This window comes from Vipera berus (assembly GCF_964194415.1).
Source record: "Vipera berus genome assembly, chromosome: 1".
In the NCBI taxonomy this organism is placed as follows: domain Eukaryota; kingdom Metazoa; phylum Chordata; class Lepidosauria; order Squamata; family Viperidae; genus Vipera; species Vipera berus.
Genome location: NC_138202.1, coordinates 340042590 through 340052579, shown reverse-complemented (window position 1 = coordinate 340052579; position 9990 = coordinate 340042590). Strand labels below are relative to the sequence as shown.

General features: G+C 40.4%; 1 protein-coding gene across 1 annotated transcript in view; it reads right to left on the bottom strand.

Moving 5' to 3' along the window:
* Positions 1-2694: 2694 nt before the first annotated feature.
* RNF43 (ring finger protein 43) overlaps positions 2695-9990 on the bottom strand; it is a 52707-nt gene continuing 45411 nt past the window's right edge. The window contains exons 8-9 of the mRNA XM_081336962.1: positions 8518-9960; positions 2695-6477 (exon numbers count right to left, since the gene is read on the bottom strand). Of these exons, the coding sequence (XP_081193088.1) occupies positions 6434-6477; positions 8518-9960 (1487 nt within the window). The 3' untranslated portion in view covers positions 2695-6433. The remainder of the gene's footprint in view (positions 6478-8517; positions 9961-9990) is intronic.

Genomic DNA, 9990 nt, shown 5'->3' with positions numbered 1-9990 from the left:
GACTCATGGACTTCAACTCCCAGAATTCCTGAGCCAGCCTGGCTGGCTCAGGAATTCTGGGAGTTGAAGCCCATGAGTCATAAAAGAGCCGAGGTTGCCTACCCCTCATCTAGTCCAACCCCCAGCCCAAGGGATACCATCTTGGACAATGGTTGTTCAAGTCTTTTCTTTTAAACCTCCAGGGATGGAGCGCCCATAACTCCTGGAGACCAGCTGTTCCACTGCTATCAGAACTGTCCTTATTTTCAGACTGGATCTTCCTCTGACAAGCTCCTACCCATTGTTTTTTGTCCTACCTTTAGGTGGTACGGAGAATAAATCAATGTCGTCTTCCCTGTGGCAGCCCTTCAAGTATTGGATGTGGAGCAGTTAGCATGTCTTCTCTTGTACCATGGCTACAGAAGCAGTTTTCACATTTCATTCCTTCCAACATACACCGCTAACTTTTGCCACATTTGCATGCCATTTTCCCATCATTTTTCCCATCCTTAATATTATTAACACTTCACTATAATTTTTTTCATTTTGATATGTGATTTGCAATTGTTCATTGCATTCCTTTCAATCACTCAGGGTAACATCTCTGGGATTTTTAAAATGGTACAGTGACTGTATATTACTTATCCAGGGTGATCTGTTATTTCTATATGTGCATGTTGAATTTATCTATCTCGCAGGTAGTTTCATTGGAATGCAAATATTGAAATATCCATGATCCAATAAAATTCAAAAATAATAAAGTAGATAATTTTAAAAAGCATATCAAACCTCAAATGCGCTCTGGAAAAGTCTTGTCTTCCAGAAGGCAAGTCATTCCAGAGAACTGGCAGTGATATAGAAAAGAGACATCTCTGTGCTTCAGTATCCCTACCCCCCAAAAGTGGCAAACCATCAGTTGTTTTTCATGGTAAGATCAAATGGGTTTGGCCAATTCTAGTGGATGATTGCAGTTTTGAAGAAAAGTTGGTACCAAGCCATTTTAAGAGCATAGAATAACCCAAAGCACATACTCCAGTAGTGAAAAGTTCCCTGAGGATGGGTTCCAGCATGAGTCCAAAAGCTCTGGTCCTGGTGACTGCCCCAGATTGGTATTGCATAAGAGTTTTGATTAACACTAGCACGCCAAAGCCTCCATGAAGCTAATCCAGAGCTCATAGCACAACAGTAATGGGCTCCCATTGATGAACATACACAGGCTAATGCAATTTGGACCAATGTGGCTTTCAAAGCAGTCCCTTTGTAGAGTACATTTCAGTAGTATAGTTGATGCTGGGGGCATGAATAACTGTAGCAAGACCCTCTCGCCATACATAGGGCCACAACTAATGCATCATGTGCAACACTGTAAAGGCTCCCTGGCCATTATTTCCCATCTGCTGTTGAAGAAGGAGCAGCAACTCCCAAGTTTTGAAGTCAGCCTTTAAGGGTAGTGCTTCCTGACCACGAGACAACATTGGAGCCATACATAATGGACAAATAGGATTCTGTCCCATCCAGACCTTCAGCCTCTAGTCACCAAAACAAGACCTCAGTAGCCTTGCCAGTTTGGCCCAGGACAGAGATGTAAAGCTGGATGTTATGAACAGACGGATGCTGCTGCATCGTGAATTGATGTTTCAAAGGTGTTTTTTCAAAAGGCAACTGGACTTTGTTTTTCCTTGAAGATATTTCGCTTCTCATCTAAGATGATCATCCAATGAAGCTTCTTGAAAAAGAAGCAAAGTGTCTTCAAGGAAAAACAAAGAAAGTCCAGCTCTCTTTTGAAAAAGCACCTTTGAGATGACCATGACCTGGATGACAGAATCTCCACAGAGATTCTGAACTGATGGATAACCTCACATACTTGTTTCACAAAGTGAAAGAACCAACTAATGCAGCACACCTGAAGGCAACAGCCACTAAGCCAACCACTCTTCTACCACCACCACCACCTGGAACCCTGAGGAAGAAGCCATTGCAAAATAGTGTTCCCAATCACAAACTCTTGAGAATCAATCCAGGGTATAATAATAATTGCTAGTGGTGGTGCAGTGGTTAGAATGCAGTATTGCAGGCTAATTCAGCTGACTGCCAGAGATTCAATCCTCACCAGCTCAAGATTGACTTAGCTTTCCATCCTTCCAAGGTTGGTAAAATGAGGACCCAGATTGTTGGGGGCAATATGCTGACTCTGTAAACCGCTTAGAGAGGGCTGTAAAGCACTGTGAAGTGTTATATAAGTGCTATTGCTATTATCTGCCACATATTTCATGTTTCCTCCACTGGAGGTACTACAGAAAGCAAGAAGTCTTTCTTAAGATCTAATTGCTAGATTCCAACCCTCAGCAAATATCTGGATTACCACAGCTTTAATATTCAATGGTTCTATAAATTTCCCCATTAGATCCTGCCAGTCTCCAACCTTTCAAAATAAGAGTTGATCACAAGTGCATAATCACTGCAAAGAAGAAACAAAATGAGAACCTTGTTCAGGTAGAAGATCAGGGGTATCAACTGATTTTGACCATATCCTGCAATGTATGGGAATTTTTTTCCATATATACCCCAATGATATGAATGGGGCAGCCTCATGGATTATGCTGTTTTGCTGCAGTCTCCTATTGTCACAAAGTTGCTTTTCAAGAGGCCGGAATAAGCTAGGATTGTCCCTGTACAATCTAGGAAGTACTAAAGGAAACCCATTCAAACCATACCCAGATTTCCTTCTAGTGTTATTTCTCATGTACATTACAAGTCAACATATAAATATTTTTTTAAAAAAACATTTCTGACAAATAAACAGGAAGAGGCATCTCTTGAACACAGGCACCCATGATTTTATACAGAAAAAAAAAATAACAGCCACATGAACAGCTTTACACGTGGATAAATATATTAGCAAAATAAATAGATTTGAGCATGTCCCCATATTCAAACAATCTTTCTCTTAGACATAAATATTTGGTTTTGCATATGTATATACATAAACATATTTTTTTTCCCTTTTGGTTTATAAAAGTACCCAAGTGCCTGAAAAGTAGATTCAAAAATAATAATTAAAAAGTATAAAAATAAAATCCTTATTCACATTTCAAAGGGTCTGAGGTTGCCAGGAGGAAGGAGCAGAACAACTGCAGCTGAAGAAGTTTGAAGGAAAAGGTGCTGAAAGGAAAAGAACCATTCAACGTGTTCTCACTGACTCACTGTTTCCCTGTAGAGTGAGTTTTTTTTTTCATCCTTTCTATGGCTTGTGCTTTGACTCCAACTGAAACAGAACTACAGCCAAACGTGCCTAGTCTTCAGATGTTTTCTGACAGGTTTCGGAACATCTAAATGAGCGCTATTTTTGTTCCTGAAATGTTTTCCAGTGCTTAAATCTAAAAATACAGCAAGGTTAATTCCAGTTTTTTTTTACTGTCTCTTATAGTTGCCACTAAATTGCTCCATTTGAGGTACTCCCAGCATGCAAGAAATTTGTTTTGACCTGAAAAGACTAGTACTTTCCCCCAAATGTGTAACTTTGAAGTGTGAGAGAGGGGTTGGGGCCATGTCTTAAAGTCAGTGAGAATGAGATAATGGAACAGGGCTTTTTTTCTGTGTAATTTTCCTGGAATTTTTTTTTTGCAGGGGGGGGGAGGGCTGAGAAAGAGGAATCATTGTGAATGTAGGGTGCTCTTCCTGTTGTGCGGTATAGTAGAAAACATCCCACTGAACCTCATCAATAAAGCAGTGGTAGCTTCATAGAATATACAACCTGTGACGTGGGGCACCCCTTTATGAAAAGAACTGGTTACTCTGTTCCTATTCTGTACCCAAGGGGAACGTAAATCTCTTCCAAAACAATGTAAGTCTTTATCCTATGATACAATGCTTTCTCACCTGTGGTGCTTTTTAATACATTTTAGGACTGAACCTCCTATTTTGCATAAACTTGATTACATCTGTTGTTTTCCTGCATTTACAGCTTTCTAACACCTACATGCCATGAATCTTCTTTATCCATGAATAAGTCTCTAAGTTCACATCCAATTTTTGGATGACTAGTCATCAAAGGATGTACAAATCATCCATCAGTAATTTCTGTGAATTTTCAGGGTTTTTTTAATCTGCACTAAGAAAAGCTTAAAATCAGCCAGATCACTGATCTGTGTCTTCTCAATATCACCTGTAATACTTCCTCAGTTTAGTATTCTCCAGATGGTGTAGGATTATAATCAACAGAATTCTCAGGCACACTATCATACCAGTACTATCAAGCCCAGGTAGCTCAGCAATTCTGATTTAAATCTTGGAAACCACTACAGATCAGGGACTTTACCCAGCTCCTCCTGGAAACACTATGGTTTGAATTTGCTACTTTTTGCATGCCAAACGTGCTCTTCCTCTTTCTACTGCCGGTTCATTAATATCACAGCTGCATATAGCCTGATCGACACTTTCCTTACATTATTTTATCAAATATGAAATGAATAAAAATAATAAATTCCAAATCTATATTTTGAATTTCCATTAACCTTATAAAGTTTTAAAGATATATCTCTGGCCAGTTTGGTCCTTGTTCGTTAGTTGCAGTGCATTATGAAGAAAGTGACAGTAATAAGCACACACCTCTTGATTTCCTTGCTCATCTCTCAAAAAGCCTGTAATCTCTGTTTAACTTTTGGCAGATTCTTTAGAAAGGAATCATTTTAATCATAAATCACTTTCATTTTATGTCCCATTCAAAAATTTTAGCCAAAGAGTGAATGTCTTTGCAATGCTACAGGAGTTAATGGTCTTATATATTCAGTGAAATACTGAGTATATCTTAAATAAAGATTTATATCACTCTTTATGCCAATTCAATTGATAGTTTCTCCCCAGAGAATCCAGGACTATTGGTTTGGTAAGTATGCTGATTATTCCCAGGCAGATTTAAGTCAGTGCATGGATCTACCTAAAATGCCAGAGTGTTTTAAATAAGAAAAATATCCATAGCTACATCTCTAATTTGCCACACTCACAACAGTACCATATTAATATCCCACTGCTTGATGTTTGACTATAGGTTACATTTACCAATTAGCAACTTATCACAGCATTGTTATTCAATTATGTCTCAGGATGTTTTATGCATACCAGTTACTAAACAGCTTCACTCAGAGCAATGAAAAAAAAGATGCCTGAAAATATTAACTCTAATTCCACAAATGTCAGCTCTTTCTCTTCCACATGTAAAGTGCAGCATGACTGTCTTTAGCTTGGAATTGTTACCTGTTCACAATTGGATACGGAGGAGGAGGAAGGAAGGAAGAAGAGGAAATAATATTGTGGGCTATGTTGTAGAGTAGCAGGGTGCTGGATGTGAGGATGAAAGAGCAGGGTTTTAATCTTAGATCAGGGCTACTCTGAGAAAAACTGAAATCTTGGGCCTATCATGGCAAAGACACCAGCAAATATCTGGGCATCCCTTTGGGGGAGGGGTGTAGTTTATTTTTTGACAATTTTAAGGAGCTAGGTAAGGATTCTTGGTCCCAATCCAGCCTCTGAAACCACTCTCCCCTCCATATCAGTACCAATCTAGGGTTGAAAGGTTTGTAGAGAACTGGGTTTCTGTAGTTAATAAAGGTTGTTAGCTTATGACATCCTGAAATATTCCTATCTACCATGTTTCAACTCAGTTTTCTAAATGGTCCGAAATAAAATAACCATTAACTACTGCTATGGGGTCTTTTTGCTGCTCAAGGATCAGGCAATAGCTGTAATTCACAGGAAGCAGATTTGGAATTCTCCCATGCTAATATCTGATGTAGCAGACAGTACTCAAAAGGGGAGGGAGATATGCACCTTCTAGACTTCTTGGCAAATCGAGCTGTAACAACATTCCTATGAGACAGAACCAGAGTGACCTCCAATACCCCCTTTGCTGAGGATGGGGAAGAGAGTTTGGATTTTGCAAACAACATCTTGAACCAAGACTCACAGACACATCAGAAGAAGAAAAATTAGCAGGAATAGAATGGAATAATTTCTCTGTCTAATTTCAACCTGCATATCATATATGCTCTTGGAATGGGGTGAAAGTGTACGGTTGTTCCTGCCGTTCTATTTTGCAATTAAAAAGCAAATGTAAATGAACTTTATGGTGGTTCTTTTTCCCCCTAGGAATTTTAAATGATTACACTCCACTTTCCTTAAGGAACAACAATATGAACAGTAAGGATCCTCCATTGCAACAAATGAAAAAGTCTTCAAGATGGCAGCTTCCAAAAACAATGCAAGTGACATTGGCAGCTTATAGTTCTGACAGGCGGGTGACCACTTGTGGGTTGAATTGTCTGGACAGAAAATTTAGTAAGATTTCTGTACTGCATTGCCAACAAAAGAGACATGAAGAGTTTGTAAGAAAGCCCATTCTCACTGAGTTTCTGGTCTCTTCTCTTAGGCTGTCTGACAGAGTGAAGTTCACCTCACATCAAACTGAATGTTCATACACATTGGGGATATCTTCTGTAGATCCTGTAATTTAAAAAAAAGCAACTAGATTGAGAAAATGGATCTCTTTTTATGTTGATCAACTGCAACCTAAACTGATACTGAGACTTAAATAAGACCTTTAAGTGAGATTACATCTTCATTAGATTTGTTCTTACAAAGAAGTTGCAAAACAGATAAAATGGACACTGAAGACATGGCATTACAGTAATGTCAAGACTGTTCTCATTTCGTAGATAGAAAATTAAACGAAGAGAATGCATTTATGCCATATTTCAATCCATTTTCAGGCACAATTCAAAGTCATAAACTTTTTGAAACTTGGGGATATTAAGGTTGATTCCTTTTCTTTCCAATTGTACAGTAAAGCTGTCACCATTATCAGAGGTAAGTAGGATTCTGAATAGCCATACAGTTTGTCACAATTTCCAAGGTTTAGGGCCATTCCTAGTGATCCAGTTTCAAATCTATCCACCCATTTTTGAGACAGCAGTAAATAATGCCCAGTATTTAAACTGATTTAACAAACTCCTTGTTTCTCAATAACTCTAATTACCACGAAACCTTCCACCAATTACAGCACTTTTGTCATTGGTTTTGACAGACAGCTAGACTACCAAATGTTGATATTTAAATTTATATTGCCTACTCAATATATGTTTTCTTCTTTGTTATATATATATAATAAACAGGTAGTCCTCCACTTATGATCACAATTGGGCCCAGAATCGTCATTAGTGAGGTAGTCATTAAGCAAGATGCCATGTGACTGTTTTGTTTAGGGACTGCAATCCCAGCTCTCCTACTTGCAGTATTTAAGCGTCTGTGGGAGTTGTTAATCAGAGCCTGATCAGGTGGGGCAATCTTTCAGCACACTGAAGGAATCAAATCTGACCAAAAAAAAAACCCTAGCCAATATTGCTCTGGAAGACTCAGAATGCTGGCATTCACAAACATTTTCCCCTCCTTTAGGGTTCACTAAAGTGCTAGCAAACAATATTCTGAAAAGATCAGAATGCTAGCGTTTGCTAGCATTTTTCCCTCTGTAGGGGTGGAGACAATGGTGTTCGCTAAAATGCTATCAAATGGCAGCATGCTGAGCTTTTCAGAATACTGGTGTTCATTAGCGTTTTCACCAATTTGAAGTCCATTTCTCCAGTGCACAGAGAGGAGGGCAATTCCCTTGGCAAGCTGGGAGAACGGACCTCAAATCCGACGTCCCCTTCCCTTGCAATCTTTCCTTCCAGCTTCCCCACTGATGATCTGAGGAAACTGGCAGAGAAGATTGCAAAATAGCAATCACATGATTCCAGGGCACTTGGCATCAGGTCCTGAATGCAAACAGGTTGCCAAATGCCCCAAATGCAGTCGTGTGACTGGGAGGAGGGGCAATGCAATGTTTTACAATGGTTGAAAGTTCTGAGGGCCTTGTGATTGTGAATGGCAATTAGACCAGCTGTAAGTCAAGCACCACCTCTACTGCAAGCTACTTTATACAAAAATGTATACAAGATAAAACTTTATACAAGCGGTAGGTTCACAGCAGAGGCAAAATGTCAGATGGAATAGTATAATTGAGTTGGAAGCTACTTTGTAAATCATTTAGTCCAATGCCCAAACAATGCAGATGAGTCTCCTATATCCATATCCACCAGAATGTGCTTCCTTTATCAAAAAAATGCTTTAATAAAAAGCTTTCCATTTTGCAATACTTGAAAGTATTGCCACTGGAGAGCAGGTTTAAGTGCTGATTCCTAGAGAGAAGGTGCAGGATGAGTAAAGCACGTCATGCTTGAGTTCCCACAAGCTGAAGGCGTTGGCATCTTTGATCAAAAGTTCCCATCCCATTCATATTATATTGAATACAACCCTCTCAAGCCAGGATTGTATTAAAGTTCACTAACGAACTAAATTCTATTCCCAGAATTCTACGGGGGGAGTTCTTGACATACATTTTAAAGACAATTGTTACATGGTTTTCAAAATACATATTGCAGATGGAAAATAGAGGTGATATGATCTTGGAAAATAAAGGTATATGAGACTCTAAAGGTTCAGACTTACCCTGAAGGTTTTGCAGAACTCGATTATTGAGGTAAGAGCTTGTGTTGCTTCTTGTTGCATCCTTGTCTGAACATTCTTCTGGAAATGTGTGTTCACAATCCAATTGTTTCAGCGTGTCCCTCTTTTCCTGTGGCTCCACGGTAAAACATGGAGTTAGGCATTTTGATACCTCCGGCAATGCTGCAAAATTATGTGCAGGGGGACCACCTACTAAAAGAGGTTGAATTTCTGGGGAACCCTGGTTTCTAGATAAACCACCAGGATGGCTAGCTATTCTGCATTCCAGGGTTCTGCTGGAGTCCTTGGGGGAAGTCTCAAGAGGACACTTCCATCTCCTTCTACCTGGATGGATTTGCACATGGTGTTTCTGAGTACCCCACAGTCCAATCGCTCCAGCTTGATTACTGGCTGTCACGCTAATGTCAGACCCATCTGCCAAATACAGCTCAGTAGGTCCTTGCCTAGAAAGATCTAGCATTTGCATTTTCTCTGTCCTTTTTTGTACTGAGATGTTTTGTGATCCCACCTTTGTCCTGGAATATTTCATCTTGCGTGGATTAGACTCTTGGTTTGGCCTGCCATTTGGACAGTTGGAAGGTTTCTGCCCATAATGGTGATGCCTGTGGTGATGGTGATGATAGTGGACATGATTACTGGCTAGTTGTGCTCTACTTGTTACCATTGTGTCTACTGACTGAAGCTGTGAATCCCTCCCAGAGGATGAAGAATCTTGTTTGTTTTCTGTGCTCAACTTCTCTGAGCCACAGAAGGTGAACGGATCATAATCACTGCTCAGGGAGCTATGAAAAGTAGAGCAACTGCCATGGATAGCCTGAAGACTGATGTCAGTGCAATTCAACATGGAGTCACTGGAACTGCCATGGCAAGGACCTGAACTGGAATCACTACCGGGGCCATCAGGAAGGTATCCACTGGGTTCTGTAAGATAACTTTCCCCAGAACCACTACTGTGATGGTGGTGATGCCTCCCATGGCGAGTTCCTCGATGTAAAGGAGCAGCATGGTTTATCTGAGCTGCAAGGGGAGCCCTGAGACCTTGGCAAGATGGCTGGTGTTGAAGCAGACACAGCCTACGAGAGGCCAGGGCTGGCTCACACACTGGTGACTCCAGGTGATGCTGTGAAAGTAACAGGCTTCTGCTGAGAGGAGCTTGGTGGCCACACCAAGGCTCAAAGCCAATTGGCCTATAAGGCAAGTAATGCATAGTTCCAAAATCCAACTGGGAGAGTTCAGGAGAGTGGAAGAAAGGGTGGCCACGAGAGCCCACTGAAGAGCAGTTCCTGGGGGGCATTTGAGGGACACTTCGTGAGAAGTGGTACAAGGCACGCCCTGGTCGTTGCCGGAATAAATGAGGCCTCTGTCGAGATCCAGAATTGTGTCGGTCCTCACGAGAATGCCTAGATAAAGTAGGGGGAATCCGATCTGAAAAAGAAAATTAACTTTGAGCAGAGA